Raw genomic sequence first — 22,406 nt, 5'->3', positions numbered from 1 at the left:
TCTAAAGGGCACATGAGGAGACTTAGAAAGGAAGACATAGTTATCATCCAACTAATATAAGCTTAACCATACAAATTTTGGTGCTTTAAGATGAAGAAAGAACTCCCAGGTACAAAATTTTGGGGAGAGGGTGGGAATGGAGGGAGGCAGGAGGAGAATTGTAGTCCAAAAGTGAATAACTGTAGAAGCCCTTTCAATAAATCAGGAAGCAGCTGTTGGGATGGCATAATACATATAGCACAAATGTGTGGATTTTTAATGGAGAAAACCCCCTTAACAGCCTTATAAATTACTTTCTGATTTTAGGGATGGACAAGCATTGACACCATTAACTACAAATGTAAGCTTTTGTCACTGTATATCAGAGAAAGAAAATTTTAATATGTTATTTGCAGATCAGAGAAAGATTCATTTATCATAACATGTCAGAAAAAGAAAATGTTAATACCATATTTAACTGCAGGAGCATCCATATGGTCTGAGAACTGTCTCACCTATAAATGTTAGTAATGAGCATACACAGAACTATTGGAAATAAAAATCTGGTTGGAATCAGAAGTGGCTAGTGACAAAATTTTGAATTTTAATTGCATGTTCAAAGATGGTTAGTGGTTGGGGCAAGTTTAAAGTGTAAATAATATGATTATAGGTGATGAGATTAGTAAAGATTTGTAATACAAAATAATTTGGATGAACATAATTGTTAAAGGTGGAAAAAATTTGATAATTTAGTCTTTTATAGATCCCAGCCTCAGGAGCTATAGTGGTTTGGTCTCTTAAAAAAAGCTTGGAGAAGGCTGTGTGTAAATTTCTTCGTCATGTTACAGTATTAAGATGATATTTAAACATAACAACTATAAAGTTAGATTATAAAAGTCAGCCTTTTAGTTACATAATATTTCAATAAAACTGATGATGATTTCCAGTTTTTCAACTGTCATCAGGTCTAAAAATTTAGTGGAAACATGAAGGTACTTAGCCAGTACAAATGTATAAAATATGTGCCTTCATGTCACAGCTAATTTTTTAGGTCTCATGATAGCTCAGAAGGTGAAACCAATACTCAGTTTCAATAAAATATTATTTCAGCAAGACACTGACTTTTATAATCTAACTCAATACAAAGGCCAATGGTCTCCTCTGGTGATATAAACTTCTGTTAAATTCTGAGTGTGCACATTTCTAGAAGAGCCCACCAATATACTGCATTGTCCTACATGTAGCTTATAAAAAGCCCATGAAGCTAAAAATACAGAAGTATAAAATATGTGGTCCTCCTATGCACCATTTGCAACAGAAACAGGAATATCAAGAAGTGACAGCGATACAGTTGCTTACATTAGGATAGCTTGATGAGAACAGAGATGTAAGTAGAAAATGAAGCCACTTTATTACATTGATCTATAAATGCATCATTTAACAGCAGTCTTAACCCTCGAGTTGTTGTATCAGTTTTGCAGAATCTGTGGTCCTGTGGTTCATTCTTCCAACGAACCATTACATGTTTAGAGGCATGAAAAACACTGCCTTAATATAGTTGGTACTGAAAACCAATTGACTTTATTTGTTTTTTTCTATATATAAACATATGGTTTAATGTTTGAACTTTTTTTGTTCTTAAAAGGGAGCTAAAATTTAATAAAAATATCGTACTCTTTTATTTTACAACAAATTTCTAACATGCATAATAATCTCACATCACACTTGGCAACTCTTTTATTTTACAACAAATTTCTAACACACATAATAATCTCACATCACACTTGGCAACCATCTTGGCAGTTATTTTCCTGCCACTTGGTGCTCTAAATAACTCTGTAGATGTTTTAGAGGTCAATATTCTGATGTTCTTAAGTCAGGATATTCTTCTCCAGCCAATGCTTCACTTCCCTGGTATTTTTCCTTGCAGGATGGTCTGGGGGAGATGGTATCTGTTGTTGTTCTGCATGATGTGTCGCAGGTACTGGATCTTTCTTCCTTTCACAGTGACCAGTATGTGTTTCTCTTTCTTCATTCTTCCCAGAACCTTAACATTTGTGCTGGCTGGTGTGGCCGTATGGTTCTCGGTGCTTCAGTCTGGAACCTCATGACCGCTACGGTCGCAGGTTCAAATCCTGCCTTGGGCATGGATGTGTGTGATGTCCTTAGGTTAGTTAGGTTTAAGTAGTTCTAAGTTCTAGGGAACTGATGACCACAGATGTTAAGTCCCATAGTGCTCAGAGCCATTTGAACCATTTTTTTAACCTTGACATTTGTGACTTGCACTGTCCATGGTATTCTTAACATTCTCCTGTACAGCCACATCGCAAACACCTCCAGCCACTTACCCAATGCCATAGAAGAGGGTGGAAAGTACATAGCATTGTAGAAGTCTGATCTTTGTCATCATTGCTAAGCCATGTTTTCTGAAAAAGTTACTCATCTTATTAAAGACAGCCCTGGCTTTTCCAACTCAAGTTCTCACCTCATCAGGAAGATCCCACTGGTCATTTATTGTAGTGCCAAAGTACATGTATTTAAGTACTTGCCCTATGTGATTTTGGTCTATCTTAATGTGACATGCAGGGACTCTGTTTTTACTGATTGTCATTGTTTTCATTTTTTGAGGGTTGAGTTGGATTGTTTGGGGGAAGAGACCAAACAACGACGTCATCGGTGTCATTGGATTAGTGAAGGACGGTGAAGGAAGTCAGACATGCCCTTTCGAAGGAACCATCCTGGCATTTGCCTGGAGTGATTTAGGGAAATGACTGGAAACCTAAGTCAGGATGGCCGAATGCATTGATTGAACCATTGGCCTCCCAAATGCAAGTCCAGTGTGGTAACCACTGTGCCACCTCACTCAGTTTGAGGGCTGACATGCAGAACATATTCAGAGCTTTTTAGTGCAAGTCTATTGACAAGGTACTGCAAACTATCCTCACTGTCAGGAAATATTACTGTGTCATCAGCATATTGGATGTTGTTGATACATTTTCCATTTAAGAGCACTCTCATCTCTACTTCATAAAGAGGTTCCTTAAAGATGTGGTCTAAATAGATGTTGAAAATGAGTGGGGATGATATGCAACCCTGCCTTACACCTCGTAGAATGTCTATCTCTTCTGTATTTTCTCTGTCCAGCCTCACAGAAGCTGACTTTCCAATATAGGTTCACAGTTATACATAGGTTTTTATCATCCAAAACAATGCTTCTTAAAATGTCAACAATCTTCTGGTGTTTTACTCTGTCAAAAGCCTTCTGATAATCAATAAAGCAGGCATAAATGTTGCAATTAAAATCTCTGCACCTTTGAAATGGTACCTGGATACTAAATAATGCTTCAAACATGCCAAATGTATTTCTGAAACCAAACTGCGTAGAAGAAATTTGTTCTTCACAGATCTTGTAAATTCTTTGGTGAATGATCCTCAGAAAGGTCGTTAGCAGGTGACTCATGAGGCTGATGGTCCCATATTCACCACAAGTCTTAGCTCTGGGCTCTTTGGGCAATGTAATAAATTTGGATTTAAACCATTCCCGTGGAATGTTACCAGAGTCATAGATGTCATTGAATATTACAGTCAGCCATTTTAAATTATCCTCACAGACCAGCTTGAGAATTTTGGCATTCACATTGTTAGGACCAGGTGATTTACCCTCTTTCATTCAGTTTCACAATATATTGGAGGAAGCTCTGGTTGTCATAAAAGAATTGTTATATGTATGCTTTCCATATTTCTTTAAGCTCATCTTGTCCAACTATTATTTTTCCTTCATTATTCACAAACCTTTTTACTGTCGTTTTTCTGTAATTTCCTGTCACTGTCCTGAATTTTTTATGAATATTGAAACTATCATGCTTCAATTGTAATTTCACTATTTCATTGCACTGTTCCTGTACTTCTCTTTCCTTAGCTTCTTGTATCAGTTTCCTGATCTCCTTGTTGATATTCTTATATTCATCAGGATTACTTTTCACTTTCCTTCTTCTGTCCATCATTCTAAGTATCTCTTCAGTCATTCATGACTTCTTTTTGGTGACATTGGATTTCAGATGTTCTTCTTTAACTGATACCACTATAGATTTTATCTTTTTAATTTTCTCTTTGGTTTCTTGGATTTTCTGCATTCAGCTGAAACAATAATTGGGCATTGATGCCAGTGATATCTAGTAAAGAAAATTAAACAGCCGTTGCCCATCTTCTAGTTACGTGAGCCACAGGGCAACTACTGCACATCTTGTTGACTGTGTCAGATGCACTCTTTGCCATGTTGTAGTCCATGATAATGTGTGGTTCATTGGTTCCTTCACCACTTGTGCCTTCACTGTGCATGGTACTAAGCAAAAGAACACTTTTTTTGGGCACATATGACACAATTGTAATATCTTTCTAGTACCCAAACAGTGAGAACCCAGTATTCTTGGATTTCAGAAGTGGGAATTCCAGAGGGTCTATAGTTATTTTTTTTCCTTTTCCCCAATGCAAGTGATGTGTTTCTGCAAAAGCGAGATTGCAGGTGAATAACTAGTATACTAATTAATATTCCCATTGGGTCCATTCATAGTTTCTGCCGGTTAGTGCACAAAATCATATGGTTCATTTGATATCTTTTAATGGCCATTTGGTTGTGTTACATAATATTGCACAACTGATGTGGTATAGTAAATTTTAGCATTGCAAGTAGCAAAGAATTTGAAACCATAGTTGGCTGGTTTGTTTTGTATGTATTGAACAAGAGAATATCTATGCCTAAAATGTGTTATCATCTCATCTGTGGTTGCAAACTTTCTCAAATGACAGCTTTCTATGCAATTTGTAACAAATTTATCTAAATATGGACCTGATTGTTGCTAATTTATCTTCCCCACATCTTTGTGTTTTTGTCACATTATCATCAAATCTCATGCTTCTGAAGAGAAATAAGGAACTCTGTATGACATTCAGTGCCATCATTACCCCAAAATTCTTCAACATTTGTTTTATTTCCTCCCCTCAAGCAATCAAAATAATGGCTCCAATAAGAACACAGATCCCTTCCCTTGAAGTCTCCTTTACATCCCCCTATCTAGAATAATTGTTTTGTGATGTTGTTGTTGTGGTCTTCAGTCCTGAGACTGGTTTGATGCAGCTCTCCATGCTACTCTATCCTGTGCAAGCTTTTTCATCTCCCAGTACCTACTGCAACCTACATCCTTCTGAATCTGCTTAGTGTATTCATCTCTTGGTCTCCCTCTACGATTTTTACCCTCCACGCTGCCCTCCAATACTAAATTGGTGATCCCTTGATGCCTCAGAACATGTCCTACCAACCGATCCCTTCTTCTGGTCAAGTTGTGCCACAAACTTCTCTTCTCCCCAATCCTATTCAATACTTCCTCATTAGTTATGTGATCTACCCATCTAATCTTCAGCATTCTTCTGTAGCACCACATTTCGAAAGCTTCTATTCTCTTCTTGTCCAAACTATTTATTGTCCATGTTTCACTTCCATACATGGCTACACTCCATATGAATACTTTCAGAAATGACTTCCTGACACTTAAATCAATACTGGATGTTAACAAATTTCTCTTCTTCAGAAACGCTTTCCTTGCTATTGCCAGCCTACATTTTATATCCTCTCTACTTCGACCATCATCAGTTATTTTGCTCCCCAGATAGCAAAACTCCTTTACTACTTTAAGTGCCTCATTTCCTAATCTAATTCCCTCAGCATCACCCGACTTAATTTGACTACATTCCATTATCCTTGTTTTGCTTTTGTTGATGTTCATCTTATATCCTCCTTTCAAGACACTGTCCATTCCACTCAACTGCTCTTCCAAGTCGTTTGCTGTCTCTGACAGAATTACAATGTCATCGGCGAACCTCAAAGTTTTTATTTCTTCTCCATGAATTTTAATACCTACTCCAAATTTTTCTTTTGTTTCCTTTACTGCTTGCTCAATATACAGATTGAACAACATCGGGGAGAGGCTACAACCCTGTCTTACTCCCTTCCCAACCACTGCTTCCCTTTCATGTCCCTCGACTCTTATAACTGCCATCTGGTTTCTGTACAAATTGTAAATAGCCTTTCGCTCCCTGTATTTTACCCCTGCCACCTTTAGAATTTGAAAGAGAGTATTCCAGTCAACATTGTCAAAAGCTTTCTCTAAGTCTACAAATGCTAGAAACGTAGGTTTGCCTTTCCTTAATCTTTCTTCTAAGATAAGTCGTAAGGTCAGTATTGCCTCACGTGTTCCAGTGTTTCTACGGAATCCAAACTGATCTTTCCCGAGGTTGGCTTCTACTAGTTTTTCCATTCGTCTGTAAAGAATTCGTGTTAGTATTTCGCAGCTGTGACTTATTAAACTGATAGTTTGGTAATTTTCACAACTGTCAACACCTGCTTTCTTTGGGATTGGAATTATTATATTCTTCTTGAAGTCTGAGGGTATTTCGCCTGTTTCATACATCTTGCTCACCAGATGGTAGAGTTTTGTCAGGACTGTTTTGTGATATCAGGTTTTTAATATGCAAGTTACTGTATTCCACAAGTATAGGGTGTTCAATAAGTAAGTATACAGTTCATAACTTGCTGTCAAATCATGCAAGTTACAAAGGTAATCTCAAAAGTAAGGTTGCCTATTTTTTTATAAGTACGTAGACCTGTTTATGGTTTATATCAGTTTACAGCTTGAACATTTAGCTATTTTTTGACATAATAACCATTTCTGTCCATGTATTTTTGTAGACGCTGTGGTGGTTTTTGTATGCCCATGTCATACCAGCTAGCTGCCATTCTGTTCAGAAAGTTAAGAGCTTCTTCTTTCACCTTGCCATCGGAGCTGAATCAATTTCCAGCCAAATGTTCTTTTAAACTAGGGAACAGGTGATAGTCACTGGGTGCCAAGTCAGGACTATAGGGTGGGTGGATGATAATGTTCCACTGAAACTGTTGCAGGGGAGCAACAGTTTGCCAAGCAATGTGTGGGTGAGTGTTGTCATGGGGAATGTGTATGCCCTTGCTCAACATTCCTCTTCTCCAGTTCTGAATTGCCGTTTGAGTTTTTTCAGAGTCCCGTAGTACCTGCCAGCATTAATTGTGGTCCCAGCAATTCAGCTCCAACAAAGAGGTGAAAGAAGAGGTTCATAACTTTCTGAACAGCATGGCATGAGCTGGTATGACATGGGCATACAAAAACTGCCACTGTGTCTACAAAAATTCATCAGCAGAAATGATGATTATGTCGAAAAATAGCTAGATGTTGAAGCTGTAAACTGATGTAAACCATTGTAGAAATAACCAGGTCTATGTGCTTATAAGAAAATAGGAGACCTTACTTTTGGGATTAGCCTCGTATAAGAGATGCTGGAAGTGATCCCCTTGAACTTGAAGACTGCACACGTTCCTGCCTGCACATTATGCAGAACACTGGGAGTGTCCCTTCAATATACCCCACAGAAAGTAACCCAGAGAAGCCAAGTTGGGTGAATGCAGAGGCCAGTGTCCTCAAGAGATTATGTGGTCACTGAAGATGTTCTTTAAAAGTTCATCACCTTGTGGGTGGTATGTGCAGTCATCCCATCCTGTTGGAACCAAGTTTTCTCAATTTCGTCCTCATTCAGTTCACCTAGGAAGGGCTCCAGAATGCAGGTGCTGTACTGTTCTGCATTTATGGTGTCCTGAAAGAAGATCGGTCCAATGATGTGTTTCCAAGTCATGGAGCACTGGGGACATATTAAATTCATACAGATTCTCCGAAGTTCACACATGTCCATTCTGGCTATTCACATAATCAGAGAGATGGGGACCATGCCTCATACATGAAAAACTTGTGTCAAGAACCCCCTCATCATTGTCCTGCAGGAAGAACATGGAGAATCTTGTGAGTCGAATCCATGGAAATGTGGGCCTGCTGAGCTGTCATCTGACTGATTTCTTTGGACTTTGCAGAATCATGTCTTGCACCTCCGCCACCTTCTCTTTCGATGTGGATAGCCTGCCTGATTTTCGAGCATTTGTATGCTTCTGGTCATTCAAAACTTGATGATGAGCTTCTGTACAGCATTGCAGTTAGGCATCTTCACTTCTTGGAACTTTGCTGCAAATATACCTCTACTGCTGAGGTAAACGTGTCGCCATTGCAGAACACATGCTCAACAAAAAACACTCTTCATTCAATCATCAGCATGATGACCTGGATCACCAATGATGTCACACAAGAGGTTGGTCTTCAATCAAACTGGACCTGCAAAAAAATACAAATACCTGGTCAAATATGGTTCAAATATGTTAAACAATAGAAAATGTTGTATTAATAATTGACAATCATATCAGTCATTACTTAGCACACCACCACACTTGTTAAATCAAACATATCCTCATCAGTAATCATATTGAACACTGTCACTTCCTCTGTAATATCCTTAGCAGACCTCTTAGAACAGAAAGGATTTTTATTATAGTTTTTGGGACATTTTTGCTGTTTTGGTGATAATACTTTCCTTGGACCACTTAGTTTTATCATCTTTGCCAACAAAAGAGCCTCAGATAAAATCAAAATAATCACCATCAATATCTTCTACTTCATAACATTGCTTTTCCTGCTCTTCAAGATGTACATGTTCATTTTCCTTTAAAGGATCCTGATTCACTATTGCGAATTGGACTGGTCAAATGCAGAATGCTTGCTGTCATTGGAATTGTCATTTAGTAGCTTTTTCAAATTCCTCCTCTGACAACCCTTTTCTGAAATGAACCCTAAAGTACAAACAAAAATGAAATTTATTTGATAATGAAAGATTTTAACCTATAAAAATGATGGTATAAATAATAAATACAAAAATTTTTACTCACATTATCAGTTGCATGGTTGACTCTGTACAGCAAACAGAGCACAGACAAAAATAAGCAGCAATTATTGCCAACAACTTCTCACTACAACTCCAGCAGCAATAAAGATGACTAACATAGATGGAACTGCCAACAGTCCAACAATGAGTAATTACAATTAGGAGCAAAATAATTAACTCTGGTTGTCTCAGTCAACCAGTACAACAGTTCAAAGGTTAAAATCATTGATGTTTTAAGATTGATTATAAATTGGTCATCGATCAAAGATGAAATCTGAATCAGTATCGATGATTTGTATAGGACTTGCATAGTGAAGCAACACTAGAAACTTGTAGCAAAATGCAGAAAGACCTGCAGAAGATCAACATTTGGTGCAGGGATTGGCAGTTGATCTCCAACACAAGCAGATGTAATGGATTGAACATAAACAAACAGAAATACCCATTATTATAGATTATAAAATTGCTGAATATTCACTGGAAACAGTGGAAATATCTAAGGTATGCACGTGGGATGACCTTATAAACTAATCATACAAAACACAGTTACCAGAGTGAGAGTCACTGGAAGAATCTTCATGAATTGTGTAGTCCACTTATAAAGGACATAGCTGATAAAATAAAATAAGCTAAAGATATTGTTCCAATACGGTCAGTAATGTCATCCTTTTCTGCTCCATGTTACCTACTAATAAAAGAGCTTGATCATGTCATTAAAAGGGAAACTGGTTGTAAACCTAAGTTTGGTATCAAAAATTCTATGGCTCTTGTTGACCAAATTAAAGATATGCAAATCTCACCCAGTTCTAAATAGTATCATTTAATGCCACTCGCTTATTTACAAATGCTCCTACTGATGAATCCATGAACATATAACAGCTCTTTTGGACAAATCAAAAGTAAATCCTCTTGAATTACATGACACAATTTATGATACTCAAATGCATGCAAAACAGAATAACTTCCAGTTTCAAATCAAGTATTATAATCAGTGTGATGGCCTACCCATCGGTTCACCTATTAGTACTATACTACCCAAAATTTTCATGAACTGTTTTGAACAAAATTTCTTACAGAAAGAACCACTGATTTGTAAAATTAAGTACTGGTTCAGATATGACAATGATGTGTTGTGTTTATGGCTTGGTATCACTGGACAGTTAGATACATTAATGCAGCAGCTAAACTCACAACATAAGAAAATTCAGCTTACAATGTAACTGGGAGGCTCTTTTATTAATTTCTTGGACCTTAATACTGATATTACTAGAAGCAAATGTATTTAGCATTTACAGAAAAAACAAAGCTACTGATACAGTAGTCCCTGCAAGCTCAAAGCTTCCACACAACTACAAACATGAAGCTTTCTGTTCAGCAGGACATTGCCTCATGTCTGTTCCCTTATCCAAATCAGCCTTTCAAACAGAACTACAAACCATCAAACAAATTGCTACTAGCAGTGGCTATAGCTCTGCCTTGATTGGCAATATTCTATCAAAAAAGAAAAGTAATAAAATTACACCACTCCTGTATGCTGGCTGACAGCTATCACTTGATAGTTTCACAACCAGAAGCAAAATTACATATTTTGACAGCATTTCAGACAACCTAGCAAAAAAGTTAACATTGTAACAACAGATCTGCATTCTATAATACCAGCAACATATCAAAATTTTTATTCACTAGTAAAAACAAAATGCAACCCTTGGCACAGAGTGCCATCTATAAAATCACTTGGAAGCAGGCAGAGCTGTGTTATTTAGGCTACATGAACATGAGAGAAGCTGGCAATTAAGGAAGAAAGATTTGACCTTTGCTGATCATCTTGTGGCAGAAAACAAACCATACGATGTAAAATGTGAAGTTTTCCATTCCAAAAAGAAAGAAAAGAAAGAAAAAAAGCAGGAAGATAACCTTACTGGAAGCAACAGAAATCAACAAACACAGAATTCAGCCTAGTGTTGAATGATGAAGCTCAGTTTCCATTTCCCCCTTGTTAAATTTTCGTTACAAATATTGGATTCAAACTATAAATTCATTTTATTTCTTGTAATTTGTTACCTCCACATAAACTTTGGTTACTCCCCCTTTTTTAGTTAATATAATTATTATAGTATTTTCCTACACAAATAATTTGTCATTTTTATATCTTCTGTAAAAATAATATCTGTGTAAGTTGCACATCATGTTTATCTGTCTTTGTGACATTCAGTTCTCACCGGAAGATGGCATGAGAAACTGAAAGCTGGTCATGACCAACTAAAGATAAGTCTGCAGAACATTAGGAAGTTTTTTTCTCTTTAATATTGTTGTCATGTTTGGTAAGCAGTCACAGAAAATGCAGTTAATGTAGTAAAACTCTTATTTGACTGACACTTGAGAAACACCCCTTAGTCTGGGACACTTATCTGGTAAGATTAATAGAGGAGATAACAAAAGAGAAGCAACACTTTTATTGTGGTTTCTTAGAGATAATCATCAAATTCCAGAGACAGTTACTATTGGTGAGGAACGTGAATCACAACAGAGTTTACTGATAAAATTTTGAGATTGTACATTTCTAGAAGATTCAAACAAATTATTGTTTTCTTCTACATCAAACTTGTGAAAAGCCCATAATGGTGAAAATAGAAGGGTGAAAAACTGTCGTTCTCCCCATGTACAACTGAAACAGTAAAGGAAGTGACAGTGGTACACTCTGCTGCTCACTGTTAGACAACTGAAGAGAACAGAAGTATAAGGAGAAAATGAAGCCATTCTGAAAGATCCTCATATCTATAGTAAAAATATAATTTGTTAGCATTATTTCAAAGCAGTGATGTATTTTTGTAGTTATGCTCAAATTTTTGCTTTCAAAGACCATATTTTAAGATATAAACCTATACAACAATTTTTTTTTATCAGATGAGATTAATTTCTTTTAAAGTTATCTAATTTCTTCCATGTTTCAAGACTGCTGGTATACAGACTGAACAATACACTTTGATATATCAACCATAAACTTCAAAGATCTGTAATTCAGTTTCTAGCATTTCAGTTCAGTTTTCATTACATGCCACTTACACACAGTGTAAGTGCACAAGGAAACATGACTACTGTACACAAGCTCATTTGAAAACTACTGCCATGCAAAAAGTATTTGTAGAACTTACTTTAAGGAACATTTGTGTGCTATTTTGGATGTTGGTAAAGTATGTCAGAAACAACTGTAAGACTGTTCCTTTAGTAAGTATATTACTACAGTAAAAGTGATGAGATATCTATTTAAAATTCAATAACAAATTATGGAAAAGTTGGTAATTTGAAATTTTTCCCAAACAGAGTCTAAACCCCATATCTCGTAGAAGGCGAGACCTGTGGACTGACAATTCTACAGATGGGGAGCCACTCAAGGTTTTTCGTTCATTCAGGGTGATTGCTCCTGAAGACATTGATGACTTGGATGCTCTTACTGGATCTCGTTCAACAGTTATAAATATTGGTTCATGTAAGTATATTTAAGATACTTATTAAAATTTACCACAGTATTCACAGATAAATATTCAATAAATTATTTTTTTGTACTCTTTACAGTTATTTATTATCAATTTCTTGTGTCTTCCTGGATTTCCCATTGTTTGATTCTGTAAAACATTTTAATTTTCTGATTATTTATCTCCATTCTTTTAGATAAATGTAGTGAGTTCTAAATATCAGTAAAGGTAGATAAAAAAACTTTCAATTGTAAGAAGCACCATAAAACAGCAAACTCTCAAATATGGTATATGCTGACCTCATTATGTATGTAGTGGTTAGAACAACTATATCTACTTTAACCTTAATTACCATTGCTTAATCTGATCATCAATTCTCCATTTACAACTACTGTATTTCCCTTACACTATTTCTCTTATTTTCCTATTTAACTATCTTGTAAGATCTCCACTTGGGAAGCACATTGAATAATGTTCTATTAATAATTACACTAGTACAGTTTGATTAAATGTGTGTAACAAACATGGAAATCAGTATAAAATAGAAAATCAGACAAGAAAAGTACACTTCATCCTAGAACAAAGTTCTTGTTAATTCAAGAAATCTAATCTCTGATACATTTGGAATCTCTAATAGTACAGTGAACCAGGGAAGGAGGTGTAGCATCTTCATTTAGTTTCTAACCTAGAAAAATAGTTTTACAATGTAAAATGGAGTACCGTAAAATGCTCAAATTCTGAAAAAAAATGGTGGAGACAATGCATGAAATATGATATGTACAGAAATCAAGATGGGCTAATAAGAGTGGAAGACCACAAATAACGTGCTCAGATAAAAAAGGGTGAAAGGCAGGGATGTAGACTTTTTCCCCTACTGTTCAATCTGAACATTGAAGAAGTGATTATGCAAATATATGCAAGGTTCAAAAAGTAATTAAAATTCAGTGTGAAAAAATATCAATAATAACATCCTCTGATGATACTAATATCCTCAGCAAAAGTGAAGAAGGATTAAAGGATCTACTGAATGGAATGAACAGTCAAATGAGTACAGAATATGAATTGAGAGTAAACCAGAGAAAGACAAAAGTAATGAGAAGCCGCAGAAATGAGAACAGTGAAAAACTTATCATCATAATTGGTGATCACAAAGTAAATGAAGTTAAGGCGTTATTTGACCTAGGCAGCAAAATAGCCCATTACGGTTGGAGCAAGGAGGACATAAAAGGCAGTCTAGTACTAGCAAACAGCACATTCCTGACCAAGGAAACTCTACTAGTATCAAACATAGGTCTTAATCTGAGGAAGACACTTCTGAGAATGTACATTTGGAGCACAGTATTGTATGGCAGTGAGACATGGGCTGTAGGAAAACCAGAAGAGGATAGAAGCATTCGAGATGTGGTGCTATAGAAGAATTATGTGGACTGATAAGATAAGGAATGAGGAGGTACTCTGCAGAATCATTGAGGAAAGGAATACGTGGAAGATGCTGGCAAAAAGAAGGGACAGAATGATAGGATATCTGTTAAGACATCAAGCAATAACTTCCATGGTATAAGGGGGAATATAGAGGGTAAAATCTGTAGAGGGAGACACAGATTGATGTTACAAGGTAACCTCTGCAATGCACTGTATGGTGGCTTGTAGATGTAAACAATGATGTAACTGACTTTGACTCCTTTGAGATCGCCTTCGTTCTCCGTACTTCAAACTACATTGTAATAGGTAGTGTGTGGCACAAGAGATCGACCTATGAACAGGTGAAGGATAAGCCTGACAGTATATCTTAGCTTTTGCAAGTCATTATGAAATGAGTCCAAATAATGTTTTCTTATTTATTTACAGATTCAGATGGCATTTGTATGTCAATGCCTGCGTTCCTCGTGGTTTCTGTCTTGCTGTTAACAGTACTGGTCACTTCCTGCCTCACCACAGCTTACCTCTGGCTCAAACGACAGAGAAAATCCAGCGAAAACAATGTTGAAGATAAGAAGTGGCGGATGGATGCATATCATGTCTCAAAATCATAAAGCATGCCAATGACATTGATAATTGCTTCAAGATTATTTCATCCTTGGAGCCAGCAAAAGAGATGACTGACTGGCTGAAATTGTTATAATCATTCCTGTGACTTACTCTATGGAATAAACATGAACAATGATTTCAGTCTTGATTGTGAGACTCAGCAAGAAATTTTTTTATCAAATGTTACTTGCAGAAACAATTATAAAACATTGATAGTCTTAAGCATGCATGTAAGTGTCAAGTGTGTTGAGTTGGACTTTGCATTCAGTATACTACCTTCCATTAAATAACATTTTTTTAAAGAAACATATTTGACAGTTGAGGTCTCTAAGAAGGAATGTCAACAGATGTTTTGGTGCGTAACTTTTCGTAAGGGAACAGTGTCACCTCTGCTATGTCTCAGTTGTAAATACAATTTGTCAAATTTCTTTCAGTAACTATGACAGCTCCGCATCAACAGTAACTTATAACATTTTCTGCTGTAGTTGTGCTACTTAATAATGTGAACAGTGAGGATAAAGTCATACATTTTACAATTTATAAGTAAAGGCAATGAAGAGTTGCATAATTTATATCTGAAACAGATTCTAGGATTCCTAACTGAACATTATGTACTTACTACTACCCAGTGTATTTGCAAAGCAGATAATGAATAAAGAGCTGTACATGAGTGGTTTAGAAATATACTGTACTAAAGTACAGAAACTGTTGGAAAAGATCAGCAGATCACAGAAAATTATACTGACTTCAAAGAACTGCAACTCATTCTCCTTGATGCTGCATTTTCACTGCCAGTTAGCTGTTTCTTCTAATCCTTTAAAACTTTTTACTGATGTTTGGCATGCCTATTTAGAGATCTGTTTTTGGAAAAATCTGACATTCTGTCACTCCCTTCAAATTTTCTGATAAACAAAGATCTTAAGACTCATACAAAAATGTGTGGAAGATTTAAAGATCCTAAACAGAGAAAGCAAGATGCGAAACCTGTCGACATATAACTGAAAGAGAGATGGATGGTTTATGCTTCCCTATAACACACTTAAAATTCAGAATGGTGCTGCATTTGTTGTCAAAGTTGAGGCTATCTGTTGTTGACATGAATTCCAGCTACTGAAGGTCATACTTTCTGGTAGCAACATACTTTGTATAGCAATGAAATGCATGTGTCAAAAGAATGTACTTTAAAGGTTTCCTATTGAGTTTGAATTGTACAGACAGTTCATTTAAGTTCCAAAATGCAATGTAAATATATTTAATTTCATATTGACAAATAAATTTTTATATATAATTTATATAATGTTATGTGTTTAAAAAAGATCTAGTATCCTTGCTACATCACAAAATCACTCTTCTGAAGATGCAGTTCTGAGGGATTACTATTGTAGCAGTTGAGTGCATTTCCTAATGTTCCTGAAATATCAAGTTCATGAAACAAAACTGTACAAAGAATGTAAGGAATTTCTGATTTATATCACAATGTGCACATTCAAATATGGAACTATAACTCACATGTCCAGTTAACAGACAATATACACACAATACACATAAACAGACATGGACAAGTCAGTACCCACTGCCAAGAGAAACAGCTCCCAGTACTATGGACACAAATGCAGCAATAAAAATATGTAAACAAAAGGTAAGTGTGGTTTCAGAAGCTGTAAGTAGGTACTGTCTTTAATGCCTGTCTATAAATTGTTTTGGGAGTCAAGCATGTGTGCTAGTGTGTGCAACCCCCCTCTCTCCCTTGCTTGAAAACACTCACACATATACATATTGTACGTATATGGGGTATCACAGAGTGCACATTATTTACCGTTGCCATTGGCCTCCTCTTCTGTGGCTAGAATGTGTGTTGATGAGCCACAGTGTGAGATCAATTGTCTGTAACTTTACCTCCATAGGATTGTCACAAGATATATTTAACAGGAAGCAATGTATGGATTGTCTGTTCTAAGAAAGTACTTTAACACTTCTGCTCAAAATATTGTATTATTATACAGTAAATTATAATGAAGTTGATGCAGTCAAGATTATTAATTTGCAAGGTTTTCCTGTAGAAGATGGAGATTGTTTGAAAGTTGCTTTTTTTTCAACATGACATGTCACATTATGATTAACAGTAACTAGTTTTGTACGTTGAGTTCTTCCTATTTAAGGACCATGGCATCCAATTTGCAATATCTGAATTGGAAATTTTTAAAATAAAACTGAAACAGCATGTATGAGGGGCTTTCAATAAGTAATGCAGCAAATTATCTTTTTGAAAGTGGGTTTATTTTATTCAGGATTTCAATAAACCATTTTATTCCTCATTCTTTTGGCTAAAAAAGCCTGTTTTTCAACATAATCACCATTCAGTGCGACAGTCTTATTTCACCTTACTGGGAGGACTTGCATGCCTGCACAATACAACTCTAGTGGTCAATATTGGAGCCTACATCTTGCTCCATTAATTGCCTTCCTGACATCCATGTTCTGGTTCTTGCAGAGTGCCTCCTTCATTGGGACAAACAGATGGATGTTGGAAGGTGTGACATCTAGGCTGTAGCATGATTGAGGAAGAACAATCCATTGAAGTCTTGTGACTTGTGGGTGTGCAGACTTGTGTGAGGCCTTGTGTTGCCACAGAGAAAGAGAAGTTTGTTTGCATTTTTATGGCAATGAACATGCTGAAATCATTTCTTCAATTTTCTAAGAGTAACACAACACACTTCACAGTTGTTCATTGCACCATGACGGAGGACATCAAATAGAATAACTGCTGTAGAGTAGAAGACTGTTGCCATGACTTTACCAACTGAGTGTACAGCTTTGAACATTTTTCAGAGGAAAGTTGGCATGGTGCCTTTCCATGTACTGCAGTTTTGTTTCCACTTCAAAATGATGAACCCATGTTTCATGACCTGTGATGATGTGCTATAAAAAAATTCGCGTGACCAGCCTCATAATGTGCAAGTGATTCTGCATAGATGATCCTCCATTGCCATTTATGGTGTCAGTTAGGTGGTGTGTGTGTTAGCACAACCAACAGAGATGTTCATTTGTGCAGCAAGGTGTTTGATAGTGATCTGTTGATTATCTTGAATGAGAGTGTTCGTGTGTTTCAACACTGCAGGAGTTGCAGGAAGATAGCAACAGATAACCTTATATGTCGGGCAAAAAATCTTGTACATAATGTGAAGGACAATGAAACAATTTTAAATCAGAGATAGTAAAATAGTCTATATTAAAACTGAGTGGAAGTCCAAATCTGCAATAGTTATTTATCAAGTTTTCACAGTATGACAACTGGTGTCATACCCCAGAGGTATCTCTTTAGGTCACATAAAATTAATACTTCATGGGTCATAAATTCCAAAGTACAAGTGTATGTAAAAACACGTCACCCTTCAGTAAAACCTTGGATGAAACAGCAGATGGCCATCTGATCTGAACAATGCGTAATCACTAATACATCTCCAAAACACAGTCAAAAGAAGAGCCCAGACAGCACATGACAATTCATGTATTATAGGATAAAACCATTGTCAAATTCATGAGAGAAACAAATAATTAAAAGACACACAATCCTTGGGAGTTATCAACATACTAAAATATATAGGCATGTCTCAAATAGAACTACATGTTACAGTGCTGGCCACACACTGAATACTGTGGAACTAAGCCTGTGCCACCCACTGCAAGTTGATGATTGCAACATCTAGTGGTAGGAACCAAATTAAAAGGATATGCAGATTGGATGTTGCAAATCAAGTAACTAAAGGGATCTCAGTGTTAAATAACAATCCAATACAAGAAATAGAAAATATTAACCATTACACTTATGAGAAGTAAGGTACAATTAAAATTACTTATAGCTAAGGAAACTGAAGTAACTGGTTCCATCTACAAGATAATAGAACCTTCAAGTTATAGTCCCTGATGGAAAAAAAAATATTAAATCAATGAAACTATAAAAACATACATATAAAAATATAAGAAACATAATAAATATAAAAAACAAAATATATAAAATAATGAAAAGTAATGCTAGACCAAGTTAACATAGAAATTGACTCCAATCATTTGTTAAACAGTCCCCAGCCACCTCCTCCATCCCCAGCCATGTCCCCCATCCATACTCCTTCCCCATTCCTTGTCCCCATCCCCTACTACTCCCAAGGCATTTTTGGCCTGTTTTCAGAGCTTAGTTTCAGTATAGTTTTCGCACATGAATTTGTCTTTGTCAGCTCTGGTCTGATTTTGCTAAGGTCCATCATATGGTCTGAATATTCTCCACATTAATGTGGACTGTTTAAAAGAGTGATAGGGTTTGATTTTTATGTTAACTTGCTAGCATTACTTAGCACCATTTTAGATATTTTGTTTTATATATTTTTTATGTTTCTTATATTTTTTTAGATTTTTGTTGGTCTAATAGAATTTTCTGCCTTTTCATCCAAGTTTTTACCAAGGAGTGACATGTCTTTATGTACACTTGTACCTTGGATTTTGTGTCCCATGAAGTAGTAGTTTTGTATGATGTGAAGAAGTACTTCCAGGGTATGAAACTGGATGTCATACTGTGAAAACATGATAAACAGCTATTGCAGATTTGGACTTTCACTCAGTTTTAATATAGACTATTTTACCATTTCCAATTTTAAATTGTTTGATTGTCCTTCACATTATGTATGACTTTAATAGGATTCATATCGAACTAAAATGTTATTACTGAAAACCTTCCTATTGCACTATAAAATATTCACATTAATCATTTTCATACACAATTCACAATGTCTTTCTGCTCTAAATCTTTGTGATATACCATATTATTTAAATGCTTGCTTGTGTTGTTGTTGAACAAAACTGTTAATCCAAAATCTAAATCTTCTGGGTAAATATTTTGATTTAGAAAATGTTCAGAATGGCCATTCTATTGGTTTCTCTTAGTACTTAGTTCAGCTGAACTTCTTCTTACAAGCAATCACAAGTTGACATATGGTCCTAACATCTCCCTCATTGTCAGTTAGCATAGGAATTGAATCAATTATATCAGCACAGAAATCTAAATCTACAAAGCTCCTTCAATCATTCCTAAAATGTTTCTGTAGCAATTAGTCACAACAGTTTTCTTTGTTTCACTGTATGGTGATTTATGTTGATGGACATGTTTAGCTTTCTTTCCCTCTTTTCTCTCCCTCTTGAATTATCTTCTACAGCAATTTCTTTCTCCGCAAATGAAAAAAGCTGTTCCCTAACACAAATTCACAAGTAGAAGGCTACTGTCATTATTGAATGCATGACGTTGTCAGGAAATGCGCACTCATTGTCAGTATAACCAACTGAGCAAAGTAACTAAACAGCTTCATATAGTGTTAATGTTGGACACAAAACAATTTGAAACACACACTATAGAAGACTAAATACAATTTGAACCGACCACTGGTATTCAGCAGGTATTTACCCTGTTAGTGAAAATTGTATTTAAACTGACTTATGATTACAAAAAAAGTGGCACAATCTCACAAAGGCATGACTATGTGACACTAATCACAGAATGGTCCACATGTGAATGTTGGTAGTAAATGTAACTTGCACAGCCAATTTACAGAAGAATTCACTTTAACTGGAACATGGTTAGCGTACTCCTTGTGACTTCCAGTATTTTTACTAGACCTTCTATTAGAGCTGATAAATAACTGTGGACACAGTCACAACCATTAGTGGAGAAGCAAGAAGTGGGGAATTAGTCCAGAAAGGGTAATTAAATTAATTTGTACTTTTCCACCAAACCATATGGAGCCTGTTAAAATAGATCTCACACTGCTGCAGAAACTGTAAAATCTAATCCTATTTCTGCAGACGCACTATGCATATACATACAAGACCATTGCTCAGAAGTATCATAAATTTATTTATTTTATTTATTTATTTATTTATTTATTTCTTACACCATGGATCCAACTGTGACAATTTCACATGGATGTAGTGTGTGTCAATTTTTACATTGTCAATGACAAGTACTAGTACACTATGTTTACAGGTAAAGAATATAAAGTTACTTAACCACTACAATGATCCATAACACAATATAATGGAATGAGAATCCTTAGACCTACAGATTACAGGTATAAAACAAAGTAAATTAAACCTGAAAGGTCATATAACCTAGACTGTTAAATATAAGCAGTTAACACTAAAAGAGTTACATATGTGACAAGAATGTTCAGCTTAATGTTCAATTTATATGATAATACATCTTATTTTAAGGCCGTTTCTCACTGTGTTTCATAAACTCTTCCAAACTGTAAAATGACATGGCTAAAAGAAATTGCCTCAGAAGCTCTTTAAATGTAGATTTGTTGGCAATTTCACATTTGATTTCTGGAGGAAGAGCATTAAATATCATTATACCAGAGGACTGTACACCCTTCTGCACAATCTTCAAATTTTTACCTTCAGTGTGGAAATCATGTTTCCTCCTTGTGTTATACTGATGGTATTCACTGTTACATTTGTATAAATCAGTGTTTTTACTTATGAAACACATAAGTGAGTATATATATTGAGAAGTAGTTGTAAGAATTCCCAGATTCCGGAATAGGCTTCTGCAGCTGCATCTAGGATCTACACCAGACATCACTCTTACAACACGCTTCTGAGCAATGAATATTTTCTTTGCAAGAGGTTGATTTCCCCAGAAAATTATTCCATATGCCATCAAAGAATGGAAGTAACCATAGTATGCAGCTTTTTTAATGCTTAAGTTTGCACTGACAGAGATGATTCGCATTGCAAAAACTGAAGAGCTGAGTCTCTTGTAAAGATCTAAAATGTGATGGGACCAGTTTACTCTAGAGTCAATCTTCACGCCTAGAAACTTTGTTACTTCCACTCTTTCTATGACCTGTGTGGCATATTTAACAGTCATTTCTTCCTCAGTTTTGGCAGTTGGGGTGAACTGAATATAATTAGTCTTACTCAGGTTAAGTGAAAGACCATTTGCAGTAAACCATTTCATTAAATCTATAAGAATAGTATTAACAGACTCTTGAACATTTTCACATTTAAGACCATTAACCATTATGTTAGTATCATCTACAAAGATGGTAAAATTGCACTGAATCATTGAAGAATAAGGTAAATCATTTATAAATAACAGGAACAGTAAAGGACCAAGAATAGAGCCCTGTGGAACTCCACAATTTATGTCTCTCCATTCTGATGAAATCATTCCACCACACAAATTGTCTGACTTATCTAAGACTACTTTCTGTTTCCTCTCTCTCAGGTATGACTGAAGCCAGTTATTTGCTACACCACTTATTCCTAGATGGTCTGCCTTCAGTAACAGTATTTGGTGGTTCACAGTGTCAAAGGCTTTACATAAATCACAAAATAACCCTGTTGTCACCATTTTCTCATTTAGAGATTCCAAAACCTTATCTATAAAAGCATATATTGCTTGTTCAGTTGACAGACCTTTCCGGAAACCAAACTGATGTTTGCTGAGAATATTGAATTTATGTAGGTGTTCTAAAATTCTAGAATACATGAGCTTTTCTAGTACCTTTGAAAACACAGTCAGGAGAGATATTGGTCTGAAATTTTTAACATCAGTTTTCTCCCCTTTCTTAAAGAGAGGCTTCACGATAGCATACTTTAGTCTATCAGGAACAATTCCTTGCTGCAAAGAGGCATTGAAAATATGACACAGTATATTGCTTACAGAAGTACAACACTGCTTTAACAATTTGCTAGAAATATTGTCTACTCCACAGGAGTTCTTGGTTTTCATGGAGGCAATTGTTCTTTCAATTTCTGATACTGTAACAGGTCTAATATGCATTTGGATGATTTTGTTAGGGAAAGCATTTCGCAAAAAGGTCAGGGCATCATTCACAGAACCCTTGCAGCCTATTTGCTCAGACACTGACAGGAAGTGTTTATTAAAGATTTCAGCTATGATCTCAGGATTTTGCACAAGATTCCCTTCATGTTTGATTATGAAGTTTTCTACAGCTCTTTTTTTATTGTTCCCTGTCTCCTTGTTAACTATTTGCCAGACAGTCTTCATTTTATTATTGGAGTTATCAA

General features: G+C 35.8%; 1 protein-coding gene across 1 annotated transcript in view; it reads left to right on the top strand.

Moving 5' to 3' along the window:
* LOC124802925 overlaps positions 1-15,616 on the top strand; it is a 189,263-nt gene extending 173,647 nt beyond the window's left edge. Inside the window, exons 11-12 of the mRNA XM_047263999.1 lie at positions 12,145-12,310; positions 14,145-15,616. Coding sequence (XP_047119955.1) covers positions 12,145-12,310; positions 14,145-14,329 — 351 coding nt within the window. The 3' untranslated portion in view covers positions 14,330-15,616. The remainder of the gene's footprint in view (positions 1-12,144; positions 12,311-14,144) is intronic.
* The last annotated feature ends 6,790 nt before the right edge of the window (positions 15,617-22,406 follow it).

This window comes from Schistocerca piceifrons, chromosome 6 (assembly GCF_021461385.2).
Source record: "Schistocerca piceifrons isolate TAMUIC-IGC-003096 chromosome 6, iqSchPice1.1, whole genome shotgun sequence".
Classification (NCBI taxonomy): Eukaryota; Metazoa; Arthropoda; class Insecta; order Orthoptera; family Acrididae; genus Schistocerca; species Schistocerca piceifrons.
The sequence above is the reverse complement of the archived record's forward strand: the minus strand, read 5'-3'. Positions and strand labels throughout refer to the sequence as shown.